The following is a 26788-nucleotide window of genomic DNA, read 5'->3' as shown; positions in this document are numbered from 1 at the left end:
TATATATATATATATATATTTTTTTTTTATATAGCCATTTATCATACGGATGCACAGTAGCACTTTTTAAATAGTAAAATTTGACGATTTTGCTTGTTGCAATATTGTCACTTTCTACAGTTGGTCAAATCACTGTATTTATTTCACATGCATGGATGTACTTTTGATATCACAACCATTTGTTGTGTAGAGCCTATTTACATTTTGAAGCGCAGCGTATGTATTCATTTTGTTTATATCTGCATGACTTTATGAGACGAGTATAATGCTTGCAGCTGTATTCACGGTGCCATTTATGCGGTTTTATTAGTGGAGGCTCACAGGACGTTTTTATACATTTGGGTTCTAAAACTGGAGAGTGCTAAATCTGGTGCAGCTGTGCATGGTAGACAATTCGCTTCTAACTTCAGCTTTTTCAATTAAGCTTTGCCAAAAAAAACCTGGAAGCTGATTTGTTTCTATACAGAGCTACACCAGATTTTGCACTCTAGACTTTTAGTAAATCAACCACACAGTTAAATTCAGTGCTTATGTTGTCACTCCAGCACAGCTATGCTAATGATTAAAAAAAAAAAAAAAAAAAAAAAAAAAAAAAACTTTCATTGATCGGAACCTGGTGTTCTGGGAACCCCCGAACTGCTCACTAGAGATGAGCATGGATGTCCTCCAAACTCATCTCTAGCCATATATCAGTCACGCTCTATATAGTCCAATCAGGTGCGGGTCGAGACATTCACCACAGTGCAGCACATGTAAACAAAGGGACAGGATGCTGGTGATGTCACTGCCCTTATATGGGCACATATTTAGACAACTTAAGGGCACCAACATCTCCAACATTCTTACATAAAAAAAAAAAAAAAAAAAAGCGCAACTTCTGTTTGGATAGAGGAAAGTTCCCGAAGGCACCCAAACTCATTTCTACTACTCACAGATTTGTATACTGCCAATGTGTTCCCAATCCCCCCGCCTCCCCACACTATCCACCTTGCTGTATCACACAGGGATGTTGCACAGTAAATAATCAAACAAGGCATGTGAATACTCTAGCAGTGCACCTAGATTATCCAAAAACATTCAAGAGATCCACACCATCATACACTACCTACACTATGTACAGTGGATTTGTAAGCACGTATTAGTTCCTCTCATGTCACACTCTCTAGCACTTCCTGGATAGCAGCTGTGAAAACTCAGACTTTGAAAGTAGAGTTGGTTCTTACACAGTCTGTCTGCATAAGTTCCTACAAAGTTGGGAGCATTAAAGGACATAATTCCTTTTAACATCAACTTTTCCTGATGGGAAAGAACCTTTATGTTTAGTGCAGGTCAGGTCACGTCTAAAGTTGGTCAACAGAAATGGGGCATTTGCCATTCATGTATTCCTAATTTCCTGTCAAGCTTTTAGTGAATGGTATGAGTATTTTATAGGAGATAAAGAGTAAGGAAGGAATCACCACTACGAAAGTTAACGTGACACATGGAAAGCAGCCACTATTATGGTCCTATAAAATATATGGTCCTATATTCTAAAGTCTGCATATAGTAACATGTACACATTATGAGAGCACAAACATTTCAGCATTTTTGCAAAAGGAGATTAATCAGCAAACATTTTTCCAATGCAAAAATGTCATAACACAGAGGCGCAGGTGGAACGTGCATTCTATTATTTATTTTGAAATTCATTACATTGCAGACATGGGACTTCCGATTGATGCATTTACTTAAACGTCTGCCTGACATTCATCAACCAAACTTGTTCATTTTGGACTCTAAAATTGCAAAGGGAGTTTCATTTAAAAATATAATCGCTGCTAAACCACAATTCATATTAAAATTAATCTTTAAATACATATTAATAGATGAGGCCTACAGCGCAATTTTGACACAGGTTGAAATAACTCAGAAGTAAAAGATGATGAACTTACACATTACTTTATGTATTTCTTAATGTTCATGGATAAGGAACAACTATATTCATGTCCTTATCACACTTGCGCTCTTTACTAGCAGTTCATGTGCACATTGTGTGTGTGTGTAAACTACACAGAAAGTAATAGAATTATAGTCTCAACGAGTTTGAGTACCGGTCTTTGTGCCTTTTTTTTTTTCTTTAAAAGCAGTACAAGATGTTGTATGATTTTGGTGTAATGGGCAAAAATGTCTAAAATACAAGTTTATGAGTGCTTCCAGCTGTAAACTCTGATATCCAAGGTATGTTGATTTTAAATACAGTATATTCTATTTTTCTCAAGACTAACCTAAACAATCCTGAACTGATGTGCATTAGTATAAAAAATAAAATAAAATAAGAATTCTATGCATGTGTGTAATATTATATATATATATATATATATATATATATATATATATATATATATATATATATATAAACACGTCTACAGACCTCTTTAAAATGTAAGGTTTCTGTGATGTAAACAAATGACAAAGAAATCATTTCAGAACTTTTTCTACCTTTAATGTGACCTTTAAGCTGTACAACTCAATTTAAAAACGAACTGAAATCTTTTGGGGGGGGGGGGGGGGCGAGTAAAATTAAAAAACAAATAATGTGGTTGCATAAGTGTGCACACCACACCCTCTTATACCTGGGGCTGTAGCTGTGTTCAAAATTAAGCAATCGCATTCAAACTCATGTTAAATAGGAATTAGTACATACCTGTCATCATTTAAAGTGCCTCTGATTAACCCCAAATAAAGTTCAGCTGTTCTAGTAGGTCTTTCCTGACATTTTCTTAGTCACATCCTACAGCAAAAGCCATGGTCCGCAGAGAGCTTCCAAAGCATCAGAGGGATCTCATTGTTAAAAGGTATCAGTCAGGAGAAGGATACAAATGAATTCCCAAGGCATTAGATATACCATGGAACAGAGTGAAGACCGTCATTATTCAAGTGGAGAAAAAATTTAAACAGTGAAATTACTAAGAACTGGACGTCCCTCCAAAATTGATGAAAAGACGAGAAGAAAACTGGTCAGGGAGGCTGCTAAGAGTCCTACAGCAACATTAAAGAAGCTGCAGGAATATCTGGCAAGTACTGGCTGTGTGGTACATGTGACAACAATCTCACATATTCTTCATATGTCTGAGCTTTGGGGTAGAGTGACAAGACGGAAGCCTTTTCGTACAAAGAAAAACATCCAAGGCCTGCTAAATTTAGCAAAAACACATCTGACGGTCCGATGAAACCATCATTGCCCATAATTCCAAAAGAAATGTTTGGCGCACAAACTCTGCATATCACCAAAAGAACACCATACCCACAGTGAAGCATGATGGTGGTGGTGGCAGCCTGATGCTTTTGTGGGGGGTTCTTTAGCTGGAAAAGGGGCCTTAGTCAAGGTAGAGGGAATTATGAACAGTTCCAAATACCATTCAATATTCAATACCACACAAAACCTTCAGGCTTCTGCTAGAAAGCACATGAAGAGGAACTTCATCTTTCAACATGACAACAACCCAAAGCATACATCCAAATCAATAAAATGAATGGTATCCCCAGAAGATTAAAGTTTTAGAATGGCCCAGCCAGAGCCCAGACTTGAATCCAATTGAAAATACGTGAGGTGATCTGAAGAGGTCTGTGCACAGGAGATGTCCTCGCAATCTGACAGATTTTGAGTGTTTTTGCAAAGAAGAGTGGGCAAATATTGCCAAGTCAAAATATGCCATGCTGAAAGACAGAGCTATAATAAAATCAAAAGGTACTTCAACAAAGTATTAGTTTAAGGGTGTGCACACTTATGCACCCATATTTTCGTTTTTTATTTTCACTTCCCTCTACCTAAAAGATTTCAGTTCGTTCTACAACTAAGTTGTACAGTTTATCGGTCACATTAAAGGTGCAAACAGTTCTAAAACAATTTAGCTTTGTCTTATTTTTTTTTTACATCACAAAAACCTGACATTTTAACAGTGGAACCTTGGATTACAAGCATAATCCATTCCAGAAGAATGCTTGTAATCCAAAGCACTCGCATATCAAAGTGAGTTTCCCCAGTGAAGTCACACGTATACTTATAATATATAAAATCGCGCGCGTGCGTGCATATATATATATATATATATATATATATATATATATAAATAAAATAAAAAATGTATTATATTGTCAAGCATATTGGGACACCTGCCTTTACACCCACATGAATTTTAATTGCATCCCAGACTTAGTCTCAGGGGTTTGTCTCGGCCCCTTAGTTCCACTGAAGGGAACTCTTAAGACATCAGAATACCAAGACATTTTGGACAACTTCATGCTCCCAACTTTGTGGGAACAGTATGGGGATGGTGCTTCCTGTTCCAACATGGACTGCGAACCAGTGCACAAAGCAAGGTCCATAAAGACATGGATGAGCGAGTTTGGGGTGGAGGAACTTGACTAGCCTGCACCTCAACCCAATAGGACACCTTTGGGACGCATTAGAGCGGAGACTGTGAGCCAGGCCTTCTCATCCAACAACAGTGCTTGACCTCACCAATGTGCTTCTGGTCAAACAATCTGATAGACACACTCCTAAACCTTGTGGACAGTCTTCCCACCAGAAGAGTTGAAGCTATTAAAGCAGCAAAGGGTGGGCCAATGCAATATTGAACCCTATTGACCAAGACTGGGATGCCATTACAGTTCATGTAAAGGCAGGTGTCCCAATACTTCTGACAATATAGTGTGTAATAAATATTATTATATATATATATATATATATATATATATACACACACACACACACACACACACACACGTGTGCTGTCCTTTCAAAAAACAAAAGGGGTCCCAGAAACTTCTTTTACAGAAGCCAATTATATTCCAATAAAGCTGAAACCCATAGCAGAATGCACAGGGATTGAAACAGTGAGTTAACAGTTTCACTGCGCTTCCATCAGAGTTTGTGGAGGGATTTATCGCAAACAGGACAGAAACATAGGGTATTTAACACATACATACCACAGTCCATTCTGAAGATATTTTCTGGAGCTCTCCATCAAAGAGACCTGTATTGAAAAATATAGAAGCTGCCCTGGCGATCCTCTTTTCAAAAATACTTGTTGCCTGGCTAACTCAATAATACAACACAGGTATGCAGCATGAGCAATCAGATCCTGTAATCTGCATAGCTACTTGCAGAGACAAAAAAGCCAGGCAACTAGCATATTCATAATGAGAGGTCGGCAGAGAGAGCCAATGTGTTCTTTAACAGGTTTACTTTAGGGCATCCAGGTAATAAAAAGGAAAAAGGAAAAAAGCAACGCAAACACCAAGAGTGCATTAAAACCACATACTGAAAAACCACAAAAATATGAACATTTTATGAGCACTGATATGCCCTGAGGGGTAAGAAAATATTTCATATGAAGGTGGTATAAAGTATTTTCCAAGTCGCACATTACATTACTTCCTGTCTAGTAAACCAATAAAAGAATACTGTTAAGTGCAACTTTTTAACCTCCTTTGGCCTTGAAAGACAGTTACCGCAGAGAAAAGATCACAGAGTAAAGTAACAAATGAGTAATATTTCATCTTTGAGCAGAAATCAATGCCTACATACATGCTTGTTATTAGTAGCATCTTTCAGTTTCCCTGGTCCCTAGTTAGGGAGATCAGCCTGCACAGAGCTGCTGAGCAGATTTACCTGCAGCAAATGACAGCTTTACATGACAGGGCCAGGTCCAAGAAGTACTGCCTTACTCCGAACGTCAAGGCATATTTGAGGGACTTGCCATCGATAATTAAGGCAAAGTCATTCTCCTTTCTGAGAGCGTCTCCAAGATTACCGCAGTGGTGACTTAAAATTTCACGAGTGGACTGTATAGGGGAAAAAAAAAAAAAAAGCATGAAGGCCACTTTTACAGAAGTTATATAGTGTCAGAAGTAAACAAAGTTCAAACTGTACACACATAGTCAAACGGTAAATAGGGTACCTCAAATTCTCAGGTGCTAACCAACTGGTCTTAAAAAAACATTTTAGTGAACTAGTAAGTGTGGAACCCATGCTGTGTTTTTACTGCTGGTAATGTTTTTAGGTTCCAGGTTCCTACTGTAAATGTCCATAAGAATCTTTTAATATTGCTAACTACACATAGTTATACAGTTGGTAAGGTTGAATAACTGATCCATCCAGTTCAGCCTAAGTGTTTTTGTGTGTATGTCACTACCATTTTCCCAATGCCTGTAGATTATGTATCACAACGTTTTTTAAATTCATCTACACTGCCCACTGACACCACCAACTGTGGAAAGGAGGTTCCATCCTTACCGCTCTAATGCCCTGTACACACAATAGGATTTTCTGACAAAGGATGTTGGCTCAAACTTGTCTTGCATACACACGGTCACACAAATGTTGTCGGAAAATCTGCACATCAATAATGCGGTGACGTACAACACGTACGACAAGCCGAGAAAAATGAAAAAAAAAAAATGAAAAATGAAGCTCAATAGCCAGTGCGGCTCTTCTGCTCGATTCCGAGCATGCATGGACTTTTGTACACAAGCTCTGAATTTCCAACAAGTGTTGTTGTTGGAAAATTTGAGAACCTGCTCTCAAACATTTGTTGGCAGAAATTCCGACAACAAATGTTCTATGGACAGACTTTGCGTCAACAAGCTCACATCCAACATTTGTTGTTGGAAAATCTTATAGTGTGCACAGGGCATAACGGTATAGAACCCATTACTCAGTTTAAGATTGAACCGGTTCACAGCCAACGTTGTGTGGCTGTGTTTTTTGTTTTTGTTTTTTTAGGGACATAAGATTAAATAGTTTTCCCCTATGCTAGAATTACGATTTAGATATTTGTATATTGTGATCGTATCTCCTCTCAAGTCTCTCTTCTCCATGGAGAATATATTTATGTTGGTAGAGGTCATACAGTAGGTGCCCACAATATATTGTGTCAATCTTTCTGCTCTCATTGGCGAGATTGACACCCCGCAAGCGCGGGAGCTGGCTCGCATCGGGAAAGGAAAAATGCTTCTTTTCCTTTCCCAATGAGCGACATGCATTGCTGACATTGAGGTCTGGTTCACACTGGTGCAGGGATCCGACTTGGATTCCCGCCAATACCAGGCACTGTGTTTGGTATGAATCTAGAGGGAGAACTCCGCGCCAAATTTTAAATATAAAAACGGCATGGGTTCTCCCTCCAAGAGCAAGCAGGCCCTTAGGTCTGGTATGGATTTTGAGGGGAACCCCCCCTATGCTGAAAAAACGACGTGGGAGTCCCCCCAAAATCCATACCATACAGTGGGAGAGATCATTGTGTCAACATCGGAAGAAGAGGGGAAGAGGGAAGGATGCAGAAGACCGGACCACCGCTAGCAAAAGAGCTGGAAGAAGATAGCGGAGGAGCTGGGAGAAAACGCCGGAGAGCACAAAGGAGTCAGAAGAAGATCCCCGAAGTCGGAAGACGACCCCCGGAGCTGCCTAATAAATTACTTTGAAAACCAGTGTTGTTCGTTTTTTTATTGACACTTTTTCCCCCAGGTGAATGGGTAGGGGTACGATGTACCCCATATCACATAGAGTGGGGGGCTGGGATCTGGGAGCCCCCTTATTAAAGGGGGCTCCCGGATTCCGATAAGCCCCCCGCTCGCAGACCCCGACAACCAACGGCCAGGGTTGTCGGGAAGAGACCTGTGTCCTCATAAACATGGGGACAAGGTGCTTTGGGGCGGGGGGCTGCAGGGCGCCCCCTTCCCCAAAGCACCCACCCCCCCATGTTGAGGGCATGCGGCCTGGTATGGTTCAGGAAGGGGGGACGCTCGCTCGTCCCCACCCCTTTCCTGACCGGCTGCGTGCTCGGATAGGGGTCTGGTATGGATTTTGGAGGGACCCATAGGGGGGTTCCCCTCAAAATCCATACCAGACCTAAGGGCCTGGTATGCTCATGGAGGGGGAAGCCATGCCGGCTCTATTAGAGAGGCGACATTGTCGCTTCTCTCTCACGCTGGCTGCAATAGGAAAATGTGACATTTTCCTATTGGGGCCAGCGCGAGATTCACAGTGCCCTGTCGCCGAGAACCAGCGCGATGAGATCGTGCTGAAAACACAATCTCGCAGTCAGGTACTGTAGCTGAGGTCCTCCGGCCCCTTTATTAGTTTTGTTGCCCCTCACTGGACTCTCTCCAGTTCCACCACATCCTTCCTGGTGATTGGTGACCAGAATTAGGCAGTAGACTCAAAATGCAAGAAGAATTTTTGAAAAGCAGTAGAATTCGTTTCATCTTTTGAGTAAATCCTCTTTTTTTAAAAAAAAGGATAAGTTCACCTTTTGTAACATGTTAAACCCATATTCAGGGTGTAAGATGTTACAAATGCCTCCCGCTCGCTGTCACGATTTAAAAACATTACTCAGTCTCAATGAACTACAGTTGTGTTCAAAATAATAGCAGTCCAACATCACTAACCAGATCAATCCCTGTTTTTGGTACTTGAAGTTTTTGAAGCAATATTTCTACATGGTAAATAATTTACTAGTAGGTGCAGTAAAGTAATACAACACCAACAGACCCAACAGTCATGACATGCATGCTGTTGAGTCTGTGCAATTGAATAATTAATTGAAAGGGGCGTGTTTAAAGTAATAGCAGTGTGGAGTTCAATTAGTGAGCTAATTCAGTATGTGAAAAAACACGTGTCAAACAGGTGGCCCTTATTTAAGGACGAAAGCAGCAAATATTGTACATGCTGGGTATACTGTATTTCTCTCTGAAAATCTGAGTAAAATGGGTCATTCCAGAGATTGTTCAGAACAGCATACTTTGATTAAAAAAATTATTGGAGAGGGGAAAGCCTATAAAGTACAGAAAATGATCTCAAATGCTTTAAAATGGCAACCAAAACCAGAAAAACGTGGAAGAAAACAGAAAACGAATATTCGAATCGATAAAAGAACAGTCAACGTGGCAAAGACTCAGCCAATGATCAGCTCCAGGGTGATCAAAGTTGTTCTAAAATTACCTGTGAGTACTGTAACAATTAGAAGGCGCCTATGTGAAGCCCAAGCGATTGTCAGGAAACCACCGTAAACACCCGTTACAATTTGCTAAAGAACACATTGACTGGCCGAACGAGAAATGGTGCAACATTTTGCAGACCGATGAAAGCAAGATTGTTCTTTTGGGTCTAGTGGCCGCAGACAGTTTGTCAGACGACCCCCAAACACTGAATTCAAGCCACAGTACACTGTGAAGACAGTGAAACATGGTCGCCCAAGCATCATATGGGGATCTCTCGCATACGATGGTGCTAGGCCTATTTATCACATACCAGGGATCATGGATCAGTTTGAATACATCAAAATACTTGGAGAGGTCATGTTGCTTTATGCTTAAGAGAAAAGCCCTTGAAATGTTTCAACAAGACAACGACCCCAAACACCAGTAAGCAAGCAGCATCTTGGATTCAGAGCAACAAGATTAACCAGTTGCCGACCGCCGCACGCCGATGTACGTCGGTACAATGGCACGGGCAGGCATAAGGACATACATGTACGTCCCTTGCCTCCCGCGGGTCGGGGGCCCGATCGGGCCCCCGCCCGGTGCCTGCGGCGGTCGGTATTCGTTCGGGAGCGATCCCGGACGAGGGGACGGCCATTCATTCATGGCCACCCCCTCGCGATCGCTCCCGACGAATAGAAATCCCCGGTGACATCACTTCCTCTCCTGTAATGTAAACACAGGAGAGGAAGTGATGTATTCTCTCCTCCGTGTCGGTATTTTTCGTTCCGACACGGAGGAGAGCGGATCAGTAAGTTGCACCAACACTCACACACACAGTAGAACATGCCAGGCACACTCACACCCCCCCTTTACCCCCCGATCACCCCCCCAATTACCCCTGCCCCCCAGTCACAGTGACACCAATGTCATTTTTTTTTTTTTTTTTTTGCATTGGTGTCATTTGTGACTGTAATAACTGTTAGGGCAGTTAGAGTTAGCCCCCTTTAGTTCTAATGTACCCCCCTAACCCCCCCAATAAAGGTTTAACCCCGTGATCACCCCCCGTCGCCAGTGTCACTAAGGCTGGGTTCACATTGCAGCGGTTTATGAGAACGAATGTGATTCGCACCGCACTGCAGTGCAAATCACATCCGATCTCTGTGCGATTCGAGTTCAGCCATTCGCCGCACCCGCCATACCCGCCGCACCCGCCGCAAATTTGCACGGGACCCTTTTTTTGGCCCGCAGCAGAATCGGATCGCATGGGTGTTCACACCATGCGATCCGAGTTTGCAGATCGCACTGCGATATGCGAACTGATCTGGGGGTGTCAGTAACATTTCACTGACACTCCCAGCAGTTCGCATAGGGCAGTGTGAACTGCCGCCGGGAGGCATGCGATGCGGGAACCCGCCGCGGATTCGCGGCGTTTCCGCATCGCTCCAGTGTGAACCCAGCCTAATAAGCGATAATTTTTCTGATCGCCGTATTAGTGTCACAGGTGACGCTAGTTAGGCAGGTAGGTATTTAGGTTCGCCGCAGCTTTTTATAGCGCCAGGGACCCCCATATACTACCGCATAAAGCCCCCTGATTGCCCCCTAGTTAACCCTTTCACCAGTGATCACCATATAACTGTTACAGGTGACGCTGGTTGGTTAGTTATTTTTTTATAGTTTCAGGGCACCCGCCATTTATTACCTAATAAAGGTTTAACCCCCTGATCACCCGGCGGGTGTCATTTGTGACTAATAACTGTTAGGGCAGTTAGGGTTAGCCCCCTTTAGTTCTAAGGTACCCCCCTAACCCCCCCAATAAAGGTTTAACCCCGTGATCACCCCCCGTCGCCAGTGTCACTAAGGCTGGGTTCACATTGCAGCGGTTTATGAGAACGGATGTGATTCGCACCGCACTGCAGTGCAAATCACATCCGATCTCTGTGCGATTCGAGTTCAGCCATTCACCGCACCCGCCGCACCCGCCGCAAATTCGCACGGGACCCTTTTTTTGGCCCGCAGCAGAATCGGATCGCATGGGTGTTCACACCATGCGATCCGAGTTTGCAGATCGCACTGCGATATGCGAACTGATCTGGGGGTGTCAGTAACATTTCACTGACACTCCCAGCAGTTCGCATAGGGCAGTGTGAACTGCCGCCGGGAGGCATGCGATGCGGGAACCCGCCGCGCATTCGTGGCGTTCCCGCATCGCTCCAGTGTGAACCCAGCCTAATAAGCGATCGTTTTTCTGATCGCTGTATTAGTGTCACAGGTGACGCTAGTTAGGCAGGTAGGTATTTAGGTTCGCTGCAGCTTTTTATAGCGCCAGGGACCCCCATATACTACCGCATAAAGCCCCCTAATTGCCCCCTAGTTAACCCTTTCACCAGTGATCACCATATAACTGTTACAGGTGACGCTGGTTGGTTAGTTATTTTTTTATAGTTTCAGGGCACCCGCCATTTATTACCTAGTCTCACTAGTGTACCCCTAAATTTAGGGGTGTCTACTTTCCAAAATGGGGTCATTTGGGGGGGGTTTGTGCCATCTTGGCATTTTATGGCCTTCAAAACTGTAACGCCCTTAGAAAGCCTGAAGGCGGTGCTTGGTTTTCGGGGCCCCGTACGCGGCTAGGCTCCCAAAAAGTCCCACATATGTGGTATCCCCATACTCAGGAGAAGCAGCAGAATTTATTTTGGGGTGTCATTTCACATATGCCCATGGCATGCGTGAGCAATATATCATTTAGTGACAACTTTGTGAAAAAAAAAAAAAAAAAAAAAAAAGTTTGTAATTTTCCCGCAACTTGTGGCAAAATATAAAATATTCCATGGACTCAACATGCCTCTCAGCAAATAGCTTGGGGTGTCTACTTTCTAAAATGGGGTCATTTGTGGGGGTTTTGTGCCATCTTGGCATTTTATGGCCTTCAAAACTGTAATAGGTAGTGAGGAGTGAAATCAAAAAATTACGCCCTTAGAAAGCCTGAAGGCGGTGCTTGGTTTTCGGGGCCCCGTACGCGGCTAGGCTCCCAAAAAGTCCCACATATGTGGTATCCCCGTACTCAGGAGAAGCAGCAGAATTTATTTTGGGGTGTCATTTCACATATGCCCATGGCATGCATGAGCAATATATCATTTAGTGACAACTTTGTTAAAAAAAAAAAAAAAAAAAAAAGTTTGTAATTTTCCCGCAACTTGTGGCAAAATATAAAATATTCCATGAACTCAACATGCCTCTCAGCAAATAGCTTGGGGTGTCTACTTTCTAAAATGGGGTCATTTGTGGGGGTTTTGTGCCATCTTGGCATTTTATGGCCTTCAAAACTGTAATAGGTAGTGAGAAGTGAACTCAAAAATTTACGCCCTTAGAAAGCCTGAAGGCGGTGCTTGGTTTTCGGGGCCCCGTACGCGGCTAGGCTCCCAAAAAGTCCCACATATGTGGTATCCCCATACTCAGGAGAAGCAGCAGAATTTATTTTGGGGTGTCATTTCACATACGCCCATAGCATGTGTGAGCAATATATCATTTAGTGACAACTTTGTGTAAAAAAAAAAAAAAAAATTTTTTTTTTTGTCATTATTCAATCGCTTGAGGCAAAAAAATAAAATATTCAATGGGCTCAACATGCCTCTTATCAATTTCCTTAGGGGGTCTACTTTCCAAAATGGGGTCATTTGGGGGGGTTTTGTACTGCCCTGCCATTTTAGCACCTCAAGAAATGAGATAGGCAGTCGTAAACTAAAAGCTGCGTAAATTCCAGAAAACGTACCTTAGTTTGTAGATGTGACAACTTTTGCGCAAACCAATAAATATACAATTATTGACTTTTTTTTTACCAAAGACATGTGGCTGAATACATTTTGGCCTAAATGTATGACTAAAATTGAGTTTATTGGATTTTTCTAATAACAAAAAGTAGAAAATATCATTTTTTTTCAAAATTTGCGGTCTTTTTACGTTTATATCGCAAAAAATAAAAATCGCAGAGGCAATCAAATACCATCAAAAGAAAGCTCTATTTGTGGGAAGAAAAGGACGCAAATTTTGTTTGGGTACAACATTGCATGACCGCGCAATTACCAGTTAAAGCAGCGCAGTGCCAAAGTGTAAAAAGACCTCTGGTCATTTACCAGCAAAATGGTCCGGTCTGAAAGTGGTTAAGGTTATGAGTGGCCAGCCCAATCCCCGCAACATGTGGGGTGACAAAAAAAAAGTGGTTTCTGAGGTAAAACCAAGAAATGCAGAGGAATTGTGGAATGTAGAGCAATCATCCTGGACTGGAATACCTATTCACAGGTGCCAGAAGTTGGTCGACTCCATGCAACAAAGATGTGAAGCAGTTTTCAGAAACAGTGGTTATAAAACACTAAATATTACTTCAGTGATTCTCAGGAAAGCCAAACCTTCAAGCATTTTTTGGTTTATAGTAAATGTTTGAGTTTATAAAGAAAAATGCAGACACTGCTATTTTTTGGGGGGAAAAGCCCATTATTGCTTCACTTTCTGTAAAGTAAAAAAAAACGAAATTTGAAACATTTTTCTTCAGGTTTTGATTTGGAATAGACCCTGCAGTTTTCCTAGTGCATTTGCGTGTATGGAAATATGAGCTATTACAGGTGGTTCCCTAGTTACAAATATCCAACTTACAAACGACTCCTGCTGACAAACGGAGGGAGGAGGGAGGAAACAGGAAGCGAGAGGAAATCTACCCCTAGGAAGGGAAATTCACTCCTGTAAGAGTTATTATGGGGAAAAAGGTAACTCCACAGATGCATCACCAAGACTCGTTTCCACAACAGCCCAAAATTTTTCAAAATCCAACTGTCATTGGGACAGAAAGTGAGGTGAAATCTTCTGAACAGGGGCACAGACAGCAAAATAAACATTACAGGGGTGTTAACGCTTCCCTATGCTATCTAAAAAGCTTAAAAATTGTTTTTTTTGACTGGAGCTACACTTAAAAAAAAAAAAAAAAAAAAAAAAAAAATGTACCTGTTCCGACTTACAAATTCAACTTAACAAACCTACAGACCCGATCTTGTTTGTAACCCGGGGACTGCCTGCATAAAGATTTTATTTTTAACACAACTGTACCAGGGTGCTGTTGAGAGCTGTGGTAGTCCATTGATTGTGCCTGTCGTGAAACTGCTTGCCCGTACGATGCAACTATGCAGCCTAACTTGTCATAAAGATACATATACTTACCTATTTTCAGCCCGCTCCAGTCTGGTCACGTGATCCAGTTCACCTCGTCATCCAGCAAATGTTGTAGGAGAAAGGAGTGAACACTGGCAACGGATGGGTCATTGAAGCCTATGGGTAACGTCACCATTCCAGGCTTTACCAATCATTGTGGGGCGCTCTCCTCTCCCCTGCTGCGAGCCGCTGGCTGACACAGGAGAGATAATGTGACTGGACCCAAGCGGCATGATAATAGGCAAGTATATGCATCTTTCTTACACTGGTTAGCAAAGAGCAGGTGTTAGGAGGGGAGGGAGTATTTTTAAGATTAGTTTGCCTTATCTCAGAATTTTACTTTAACTAGATCAAATCTCATCTCTCACAATTTAAGATTTTAAGAAAATCCATCAGAGAAAAACAATCATACAATAGAACACAAGCAGCCATTGCCGATTCTTCAGAAGGGGAATTTGGTATTTACTTAAAAGTCTGGATCTGTGCATTTTTTATTTAAACCATGCACTGCTCCTATAGATCATGCCAAGTAGTTGAGGCCAGTATAATAATGCTTAATTTAAGGCTTTGCGTGTAACTGGCCAAACTAAATATGTATAAGGAGCAAGCTAAATCTGCTTCACACACAAGATACAAGCTTGGCCACACATGACAAGACATACTTACATCAAGAGATCCTTCATTAATAACGATTAAACCCATATTTTTGGTCAGTAGTCTGCACGAATGTCCTATTGAAAGAAAACAGAGCAGTTCAGAATTTTTATTAAAAACATGTTTTGTTACAATCTTTGTTATAAACACACATGAAAAAAATTCCAACACAAAAATGTCAGTATAAGCTAAATACTATTGGGATTTGTTTAAAGGATGCATTGGGTAAGGACTTGATGCAAAGCATGATGTAGATGGTAGATTAGCACACCATTCCAAATGACGTTTATTACTAAAGCCCTGTTCACACCTTCACAATTTAATGCGCACTTTGTAGAGCAAAACAATAGAGGTTTCTATGCTGAGCAGTACAGTTTGAAAAATAAGGCATGTGCATGTTCATGTACTATGATGTTAAACAGAATAATGAAAACGATGTAAATGCACTACAGATGTGAACCTGGCAAGATATTCCTGATTTTATTAGGTTATAATCATTAGCTGGGGAGATCCAACACAACTGATCGACTCACTCCTTAAGCCCTGGTTCACACTGAAGCGATCTGACATCTCAAATCGCATGTCAAATCGGTGGCTATTGCACTGTCCGAATCGGTGCGCTGTCGCATTTGCAGACGTAGTTCCTGTACTACTTTTGGTGACTTCAGGGTGCAATTTCAATAGACATCTGTGCAGAAACCTGCACAGATGTCTCTAAAATTGCCCCCGAAGATGGGACTGACATGCGGGAACGAAATAGTGTGAGTTCAGCTGAACTCGCACGACTTAATTCCCGCGGTCAGTGTGAACCTAGGCTCAAGCCTAGTACACATCACTAGTATTTTTTTTTTTCATTCAACCCAGCAGGCTGAACGAAAAACATAACTGACAGCTCAGGTCGAAGCCGCTGTACTAACAATTCAGTGCTAGTACAGCAATCTCCACTGTTCTATTGCGTTCTGACAAAGGGACGCCCCCGCCAGAACACTCCGCTCAGCGCTCGCAGTGCTTTGTGCACTGGTCCAAATCATTTGGTGGAGGGGGCATTACAGTGTGAGGTTGTCCCATTAGTTCCAGTGAAGGGAACTCTTAAGGCACCAGCATACCGAGACATTTTGGACAATTTCATGCTCCCAACTATATATATAAAAAATAAAAAAAGAAGAGATGTCACCCTGTGACCTGAGGAAGAGCGGGACTGTTTGTAGCCAGACTTTAGTAGACTAGGTACAGAAGCAGGGTGTGAGTCCAGGTGTTTGTGGTGGCTGAATAATCTTCCTTAATATTACACTGGGAGATCCCCACTCAAATAGGAGACTATTGTCAAACAAAAATGTAAATTATTATTTCTGCTTTGCATAATACAGAGAACAAACCCTAACAATTTCAATGATCATGTAAGATCAATAAATTACATAAAGCACAGGACATATAGCCATCATCACATCCATACAAGTTAACAGTCACGTTAAAATATGCCATATTCCTGTCTGCAGAATGACAAACAGATGCCATAAAACTGAAATATATTTTAATGCTCCCATACACTTAGAGCTGTAATATGAAAAGAGCCATAATCTGAAAATATGGAGTCAAATTTGGTACGCCATAAAAAAAAAAAAAAAAAAAAAAAAAAGTCTGCATACTTTAGAGACAAAACTGGTAATTATCTTCTGTATTTTTAAATGTTTTTTAAAGGGAAGCTCATGTATAACAAAGTACGTCAGGGCAAAGGAAAACCCTATGATGGCCCCTTTCACACAGACGATCCGTTCAGGTCCGCCTGTCAGTTTTTCAGGCGGGATAGAGGTCTATGGAGCGTCGGATGTCAGCGGTGACAAGTCCGCTGACATCCGACCCGCTCCGATCCGAAAAAGTGTGACGGAGGAAAAAGCTATTTTTCCATCTGTCATCGGATCGGGTGACGACGGACACTGCGGTCCGTCGTCACCCGATCTCCCACAGGGGAGAGCGGCGCTGTGAGAGGTCCGTCCCTGCGCAGTTTGCAGAGACGGAACTGTCATCTTCCTGCTCAGCGGAGATCGCTCCAGCGATCCCCGCTGAGCAAGCGGATATCCACGGGGCGGATCAGCACTGATCCGCCCCATGTGAAAGGACCCAAACTCAGCACATTTATGCAAAATTTGCAAATTTCTCCATCTTTAACTGCTTAAGGACCTCACGCTGATAAACATCAGCAGAATGGCACGGCTGGGCTCAATCATGTACTTGTATGTGATTCTTTAAGTGCCCAGCCGTGGGTTGGGAGCGCGCCACCAGTGGTGTACTCCTGACCCGGTCCTGAGCTCCGTGACCGTGGGACCAGCGGACCCGATCGCCGCTGGTGTCCCGTGATCGGATCACAGAGCTGAAGAACGAGAAGGTCTGTGTAAACAAATCTCTCCCCGTGCTTCCTAGTGTGGCTGTCACTGATCGTCTGTTCCCTTTTATAGGAAAGGATGATCAGTGACATCACATGGCAGGCCACGCCCCCTACAATAAAATAAACACATAACGTCATACATAACACCTACACTGCCCCCTAGTGATTAACTCCTTCACACAGGAATCAGGGCATTTAAATAGCACCGATTGCTGTATAAATGACAATGGTCCCAAAAAATGTGTCAAAAATGTCCAATGTGTCCGCCATAATGTCGCAGTCACAATAATAAAAAAAAAATGCTGATCGCCGCCAATTACTAGTAAAAAAAAAAATTATTAATAAAAGTGCTATAAAACTATCTCCTATATTGTAAACGCTATAACTTTTGCGCAAAACCAATCAATAATCACTAATTGTGATTGTTTTTTTTTACCAAAAATATGTAGAATACATATCGGCCTAAACTAAAAAAAATAATGTTTTTTATAGATTTTTTGGGGATATTTATTATAGCAAAAAATATTGAATTTTTTTCAAATTGTCGCTCTATTTTTGTTTATAGCGCAAAAAACAAACAAAAAAAAGAAGGTGGTGGAGGTGATCAAATACCACCAAAAGAAAGCTCTATTTGTGGGAAAAAAAGATGCCAATTTTGTTTGGGAGCCACGTCGCACGACCGCGCAATTGTCATTTAAAGCGACGAAGTGCCGGAACACAAAAAGGGGCCCGGTCCTTTGGCTGCAATTTGGTCCGGGGCTTAAGTGGTTAAAGGGTACGTCCACTTTTGTGGGGAAAAAAAGGCAAATAAAAAAAATGAAATAATATATACATATAACATATACAATTGCTACACAAGTCATATTGTATTGGAATGCTATTAAATTACCTTTCCATTGTAATCTACAATGCTGTCATTTTTTGTAAAATGCAATATGCGCAACCTGGAGGCGTCCTGTACACAGATGGTGTACAGAATGCCCCCAGATATGTCATTTTCTGCTTGTGCGATTGGCTTACTGATTATCCCAGAAGTCTGCCCTAAGATGCAAGTCAGATTTTGGGCATCCCTCTCGAACAAAAATATCATTTTTGCTGAGATACTTCCAAAGGCAAATTATGTGTAAAGGGATGAAGACCATGCAACTTTACTCATTAGAACCCTGTAAGTGCAATGGTAGACTGCAAATTTTTATTTCAGTACAGATTTCCTTCAATGGCTGCGATTAGGAACAGAACTAAGAAGTTCTGGAAGAGATTCTGGTACCGGAGCTCACAAAGAAAAGAATAAAGCGAGTATTCGCTTCTATTCATAACTGAAATATCACTTGAACTACCAGATAATCATGCAACCAATACCAAGTTCTGGGCAAAAAGTGTGGACAGATTTATACCACAGTAACTGTTCTAGATAAAGCCTTTTTCAAGACGATCTTGCCACTCAGAGCCAGAAGGCTTCTGATTGCCAGTTCAAGAATTCAGAAAAACGTTAGAAAGCAGCGTGCAACGCATCTGGCCAACACGGTGAGTGATGTGCTTCATCAGTGTATTATACAACCAGTACACTTCCAGGAGGGTTCAGTGGACCCAATGAGCAGATCCAGAACAGCTCATATACACTATGGTACCAAAAAGTATTGGGATGCGTGCCTTTACATGCACATGAACTTTAATGGCATCCCAGTCTTCGTCCATAGGGTTCAATATTAAGTTGGCCCACCCTTTGCAGCTATCAATCCTTCTATGACCAAAAGTATTGACCTCACAAATGCTCTTCTGGAATAATGGTCAAACATTCCCATAGACACACTCCTAAACCTTGTGGACAGCCTTCCCGTTAGAGTTGAAGCTGGTATAGCTGCAAAAGGGTGGGCCAACCCTACGGACTAAGACGCCATTAAAGTTAATGTCATGTGCGTGTGTAAAGGCAGGTGTCCCAATACTTTTGGTCATATAGTGTACATTAACCCAGACTGAGGGTTACCAGGGAATGTGCAACTCATTGAAATCTCTTCTCTACTGTATAAGCCAACCTGTGTAAAGAAGCCCTATCTGCCTAGGTGCAGACACAGGATGAAACCTGAAAATACAAAGCCACTTTTTTGCCACGTGCTCCTAACTTTACTCTGCTGTTTTCTACAGGATGAGTTATGCCTGTACATAGTGTGGTTTAAAGCTACCTTTTATCTGTGATCAAGTGCTTTGGTTTAGTGGAATGCTTCATTTTTACTGCATTCTGCCAGCCATTATGGTTGAAGCCTATGAAAGCCACCAGCATTTACAGAGAAAAGATGGAATGAATGCTTTGACAGCAGAATCAGATGATTTCTTATGTCTCCCTAGCTTTGCTGTTCAGGCAGCACATTAAAGGCATACCAGAAAATTGATATATCCTACAGGTTACACGTGGTGAAAGAACAGATTCCCATAGAAGCTATAAATTCCAAGATCCATTAGTAAAAAGCCATGTGGTTCCTAAAAATTTCTCCCACATGATATGGATACATTTTATTCTAGACAATGTAATGCAGCAGTATGGAACGGTAACAGAATTATGCTGTGCAATGATGCGTAGCTCTCTACACAAGGACACAAATCATGTAATTACCGATGACAGCCCTGTCTTCACTGCATATTTAAAGGGTATACAAACCTAATAAGTAGTATTGCAGAAATATAGTAAAAAACTTTCTACTATAAATGTAGGCAACTTAACGGTCAAACAAGTTCGGACTAATCATGGAAATCTTCAGCATTTTTAGTTTAGTTTGCAAAAATAAGAACTTTCTAAGTTAATTACAACAACCAAAGTCCTCTTTCTACTTTTATAATGCGCACTCTAGACCAACCTTTCACAACCATTTTACCAAAGAAGAACCCTTGAAATTATTATTAATTATAGATTTTTTTAAGGTCTCATGGAACACCTGCTAAAACCAATTCACTGAAGGAGATTGGGGAGAATACCCCTTATAATTGGTGGTGCTTTTTTCTACTTATACCCAGAAAACCCCCCGACATTTTGAAGTCTCAGGGAAACCCTCCTAAGACCAATTTATTGGTGGCAGAGGGAAGAATGCGCCTTACATTGGTGGCGAGTGGGAGGAACAGCCCCTTACAGTGAAGGTCCCTTATCGGCAGCTAAAAAGAAGATTGGTGTCATGCCATTGGGTATGCCAAGTGGCACTGCAGCCAAAACTATCCAGACACCATCACATTGCAGGTCAATCAGTCACAGTTCAAGAAACCCCTACCAATCCCTGGAGAAACACTAGGATTCCACGAAACCCTGGTTAAGAATGGCTACTCCAAGCAATGAACAAAGGCAAAATGATGAAGTCTTGGATCAATTCAAGAGATGTTGGAACTTTGATAGGAGCAGAAAGGCATTTGGTTTAACTTAGAGTTTTATTAGCTTTTTACAGGACTTCTAAAGGATTCAGTGCCGTGTAGTTTAATTCTACTCATTAACAGATTAATGCTAGGTTTAAAGTGGAACTAAACCCTCCTCATCCATTAGAGCCAAGGAAGCCTCCCTCTTAGTTTGATCTGCAGTTGCCATGGTGCTGGGCATGAGATCAGTTATTACAACCAGCCTGTTGATGGCTTGACAGTAAAGTTGAATCACAAGGCAATAGTGACAGTTAATCATTCATAGCATCCCTTGAACATAACTGTTTTGGGAAACAGTCAAAGAGGAACTAAACCCATTGATTTAACACTTTCACAAAACATTCAAGGCATGCCATGAACAATAACCATCACATTTGTGTGTGCCCTCAAACTGAACCATCAATCCATCAAATGGCTGGGGTAATAACGGATCACATGTACAGCACTATGGCAACTGCAAATCAAACAGAGGCCAAGATGGCAGCTTCCATGTCTATAGATAGGAGGGTTTTTTTCACTTTGGTTTGGTACGGCTTTAAACTATTCATTCATTGCAGCCAACCAACACAAGCAGGGAAATCGGAGAGCAATTTTTTTGTACGATTTTTTTATTTTGTACAAGTAATCTTTGTGTGTGTCAGATTTTCAATTATAACAAAATGTTCCCACACAATATGAATGTGGACACAGCTGTGACATTTACAGCATTTCCCGTTTCCATAAAATTTGGCACCATCGCCAGTAGGATTTTTACGATGGTCAGAATTATCTTTTAGATGAAATTTTGTACAACGCGCAGATGACCCGCACCAAAACCCCAGATACACTGCGTTGCAACTGTGCTGCAAGAAAACTGCAGCACATAAGTGTGAAAGCTCTGTAAATGTGCACAGCATATGAATTAGCTGGCTTTTTAACCCCATTAGGTCACCAGGGGTTACCCACTTCCAATTCAATGTCCAGTTTAATAACACAATTTCCTCTAATTTTAATACATTCTTACATCTGAGCTCATGACACTGCAGCACAGGGCTGTCTCTCAGCTGCCTATCTAGTTAGTGAGGTAGGGACACGGATGCATTTATTGAGGATCCGTTCACACATTCCATTACTGACAGCCCCCACCTGACAAACTGGGAAATGCTGAAAATTACTTGGAGGTAATGGTAGTGATGATGAAGAATGGCATCAATTTATTTAGCAGACACATCAATCTTGTATGAGAAAGGAGGGGGAGAGAGGAAAAAAGAAAAGGTGGGACTTTAAATGAAATGCAGGAAAACATACGTCTTCATCCCTATTGAAATGTAAAACTACAGCAGGTTGGGACTTCAAAAGTATTTATTTATAGCTGACCTTTGAATTTTACAGAAATGGAGCCCAAACAATTTATCAATTGGTGTTTTATCAACATCAAAATCCCCCCTTTGTACTTAAATCTGTGTAGGACCATGTGTGGGCACCCAACTCTCTGGAGGGCCCATTCTACCACAGTTCCCGGTATGGACACTTTAGGCAGCCTCCGGGTTTGGATCTCACAGACCCTAGGCTTGGTTCTCATGTGAGCATATGTGGCAATAGATTATCACGTCTCATATTATTTTCTCTGTTTCCATTATATCCTACTGGCTTATCTAAAGATTTAGATGCACCTGCCCCTGAGGAAGTGGTTTTATGAAACATGTTGGGCATATCTGGATGCATCTTGTGTTTTATATAGATGGCCTATTTGCTTTTAGCTCAGATTTATTATTATACCACTCTGTTTGACAGTCACAGAGCATGAAGAACGATGTTTTATGCTACAATAGGCAGTGTACCCTTATGTTATGATCTATTTCTAGGACAATGGTCATATAGATATATATATATATATATATATATATATATATATATATATATATATATATATATATTTTTTTGTATGTTTATCATCAGTTGTAATTCTATATGAGACTGTTTACTGTCCAGATAATAAACACATATCATTTTTATTGAATCCTCCTTTGGCCACGCTGAACATGCCTCATTTAAAGCCCCAACCTACTGCAGTTTCTTACATCAATCTTGTATTTTAAATGAGGGATCTGTATATATAATCTTTCCGTAAGCATCCACCCCCACACAACCAAGGTTTCCACCTTTTGAGGGTAATGCCAGCCTTATGATCTCTTTACTATTAATAAGCAAGTTCCATTTTTACCGAACAGGCTGATAAATACTGACCAGGTGGTGACCTCACACTTGGCTGAGGTATAGCAGTGTTTACTGGGGAAGTTATGTTTAAAATATCGGTATTACCCTTTCTTCCTTTATACATAGTCGCCCCCCAGGGTGCAGAACTGTTTTGTAGTATAATTCCCCCCCTCCCCTTTTTTCTTCTCTATACCTGATATGGAGTAACAAAGATGTAGGTCATAAGATGTTAAATGTTCTCTGTATTTTGATACAGATTTACGATGTTGTTCAGTCCTAATTACACAATACCTAAGTGTCCTGTAAACTTCAATAAAATCATCATGGAACGAAAAAAAAAAAGAAAAAAAAGAAAAGGGTATTGATGTCATAAAACTGATGGGCACATTTTCTTAGAGGAGAATGGGACCGTGTCAGGTAAACTGTGATTATACTGGCAGCCTTGTTGAGCAATGCAGCTAATGCAGTAAAGCAGAGAACATAAAAGTTTCCCTTACAATGAATTAGCACATTTTTGCAATCAGTCTGTACAACAGCCATATCATCAGTTATTTTGGTCTATAGAGAGAACGTTTTTAAATTGAGAAAACACCCTGTGAATTAGCTAAATGAGTCACAAAAGTTAACAAATTAGAATTTTAGGTTTAGAACAATGAAAGCTTGTATAAAGCAGGTTTAAACCACTGTTGATGTTAGATACTCTATGAATATACAAAAAACATGCCACAGAGCATCACTTATTAATCTGGCCACACTGCAACAGTGCCACCTACTGGGTCTTATGGGAAAAGACTGGATTATAAAATGACCTATTATGCAGGAGAGGAAGACTAGAAAGCCATATGCAGCAACAACCATGAAGTGCAAACACATGATTCTTTTAAAAGTGTTACACGGTATTAAAACACAAACACAGATGTACACATTTGTATTGTTAGCTGAACTCTAGTCAAACAGCTGAATACACAGATGAAATGCATACACTAGCACTATTGGTCTGGAGATTTTTTGGTCATTCTTCAGGTCTATGCACTCCTGTCAGTGGTATGTTTAATAAGTTGTTGACCCCAACACTAACCTCTAATAAACCCTTCAGTACTTACTGTATCCAATACTTAAAGCACGGGTGTCAAAAGGTCGCAGTTCTGTACCAAAATGACACAATCTTCAAATGCTGAAAACGACTGATCTCTCTGCCAGACAGCATAGCGAGGTTGGGGACCTACCTGTCTACTACACTTCGTGTAGCAATACTGTCTGGCCTGTAACACACACCAGCCTGTGATTGGACAATAAAGAAGCAGCAGTACACTGATGAGGGCAGTCTTGTGCTTTTTCCTTTAATGTATGATAGACTGACAGCACTGTGCAATACAAGGGGCTCCCCAGTTGCTCACAACACTGGCACTTACACAGTGTACAGCCAGGGGTGGACTGACAACTCATGGGGCCCCCGGGCAATAGGAGATTATGGGGCCCCTGCGTAATAGGAGAAGATTATGGGGCCCAGGGCAATAGGAGATTATGGGGCCACACAGTATAAACACAGAATACACATAAACACAGACTGAAAAGGTACTGGAGAGGCGGGGCAGCTATAATCTTGGGATAAAAAAACAAAACTGATTTTTACATACTGTCCCTGCTTTTATTGTGGCTGGCAACCCTGATGGGGCCCCTTAGCGGCATGGGGCTCTCAGGCAGTGCCCAAGTGCACGAATGCTCAGTCCGCCCCTGTGTACAGCACTTCCTATTGTGCTGCTGTACAGTACGCAGCAGCCGGTCTAGATTCAGGAATGAACACTAGTTCCGCCTTTAAATACAGTAATGATTTTTAATAAATACCAAAGCTGGTTTTCTTTGCCTGCCTGTAGTTCGGGTTTGCTATGATAATTCCTTTTTGCCATGTAACAGTACCCTTGCAGAATCCTTTGTGTGTCCCTTAATCTTTTCACAGTTATCTAGAAATTCGTAGCGAGCAGCTGTGAACAGGTCAAAACTTACTTCACCTTTAGAAGTTGGATCTGCAGAGTATGCTCATATACAATGACATGATCCCTCCTTTTTCGAAAGGCTGGAATTATTTTTTTATTGGTTAACAGCTTACATGCTTACTATAGACAGGCCGAAGTGCTGTAACTTGAAAGATGACAATTAAAATCCTACAACAGCCTCTATACACGGATACTGTTGGATCAGATAGCAAACAAAACAAACAATGATCACTGGATAGGCTAAAGCCAGCAGGGACTGGTCGAGATTCAAACCATGTAAGGGCAGGCTGATTGTACCCAAGTTGACCAGGAGAACACAGTGATTATGGCTAGTGCATCTAGCCGCTGGCAATAGTCGCACGAACAATCCAACAGGCTGGTTGTACCAAAATTGATTGATCAACTTATGTACAACCAACCTTCCCATACATGGTTGGAATCTCAGACAGTCCCTGCTGAACCAGTAGTACACTATGGCTCTGCAGAAGGGATCCCCCTATCAAAACTGACTGTGCTGGAAAGAAAATCACACCACGTATAGCTGGCTTAAGTCCACCTGTGCTTCTGACCATGTTTCCTGTTCCATCCCTATTTGGGTTTTAACAGGATACATGGTCACAGCCTGCAAAACCCCACCCCCTAAATTACTGAGTGTGTGAGAGAGCATTTGTGGTGTTATTTTTTTTAAATCTGGTACAGCCATGCATGGCTCAGCATGAACAGTCGAGTCATCAACTTACAGATGTGTGAACAGCAGACTACAAGTTCCATCTGCCACCATTGAAAACTTTTTCCAGCCCCCAAACTGAAGATCTGTAACTTGGTATGGACCTGCAGGAGCCTGTGCATTGCACTCGCAATCCACTAATCACGGTTCCAAGGCTTTGGAGGCTCCAATGCAAAAAATGTAAAAGAAATTTAATGTTTTAATGATTGTGGGTGCATGTATGTTTTGCAAAAATTGGAGGTAAGTGAAATTGGCGCTGCAAGTGTGAGGTATAAAATGTGAAAACATTTACAGGAAATCAATAAAGTGCTTTTTGCACATCCAAAATCCATAGGTATCCAAACCAAGAATCAAAGTGCATTAAATCAAAGTGCTATATTGTAGCAAACATGCAATAATTGATATCGTATACATAATTTGAAAACAAAGATTTATAAAAAATTAAAACATCCAAAAATTCTAATCCAAAACAAGTGTCAAAGTGCTCAAGTGCATTAAATCAATCCAGGTGCTGTGATGTAAGGCAAATATGCATTAGTGCTCCATTTACATAATATCAAAAAATAAGTCCATGGATTCACATCAAACATTAAAAATCATCTCCGCTGAGTGAAATAGGTGCCGATAAATGTGCATGCACTTAGGTAGTGGCTTTGTGTTACACTCGTGCCCCCCTCCTATGCTGCACTCACCAGATAGCAAGGAAGGAAAGCAGAGGAGGCAACCAAGAGGATTTCCATTACAGTCATTTGTACTGTGGATGCTTGTGACCCCTTTATGGGGATTGCTATCTGGTGAGTGCAGCATAGGAGGGGGGCATGAGTGTCCATAGCGCGGAACTATATTTCCTTTATGTTTTGCAAAAGGTTGGATTCGCCTTTCAGTTTGTAATGTAGGCGACATATTGAAAAAATTAAATAAATATCACTATACCAATATTAATAGCGGTCTCTTGTTTATCTCCAGTCAGAATCCAAATTTTAATGTCAGCTTTCACTAATGTCTCGATGGTCTCTGGCACATTGTCTTGCAGCTTGTCCTCTATGGCAGTTGCTCCAAGTAAATGAAGGTTCTATGGAAGAGGAGAGAAAAATTACACAATATAATAAAATCACAACTCGGTATGTGCATAGCAGATTAAATTATGAGCTTAATTTAAAAAAACAAAAAATCTGTCAGCTTAATAGAGAATTTCAATAAAACGAGCACACAATTAAAAGTGAAACATGGAACAACTGGGATAATCATTCATTTGCTGTGTCAATATTACATCTCATATGA

The 26788-nt window shown here is 41.3% G+C and overlaps 1 protein-coding gene across 6 annotated transcripts in view; it reads right to left on the bottom strand.

Moving 5' to 3' along the window:
• Window positions 1–26788, bottom strand: part of ATP8A1 (ATPase phospholipid transporting 8A1) — a 376828-nt gene that overhangs the window by 49086 nt on the left and 300954 nt on the right. For all 6 annotated transcript variants that reach the window (XM_077477552.1, XM_077477551.1, XM_077477556.1 and 3 more), the window contains 3 exons: window positions 26441–26579; window positions 14827–14891; window positions 5654–5826 (listed from right to left, as the gene is read on the bottom strand). In XM_077477552.1, coding sequence (XP_077333678.1) covers window positions 5654–5826; window positions 14827–14891; window positions 26441–26579 — 377 coding nt within the window. The remainder of the gene's footprint in view (window positions 1–5653; window positions 5827–14826; window positions 14892–26440; window positions 26580–26788) is intronic.

The sequence above is a fragment of the Lithobates pipiens genome, unplaced genomic scaffold (genome assembly GCF_037356315.1).
Source record: "Lithobates pipiens isolate NorthernLeopardFrog02 unplaced genomic scaffold, aLitPip1_a1.2 Scaffold_13, whole genome shotgun sequence".
Taxonomy (NCBI): Eukaryota; Metazoa; Chordata; class Amphibia; order Anura; family Ranidae; genus Lithobates; species Lithobates pipiens.
This window is presented reverse-complemented; position numbering and strand designations above follow the sequence as displayed.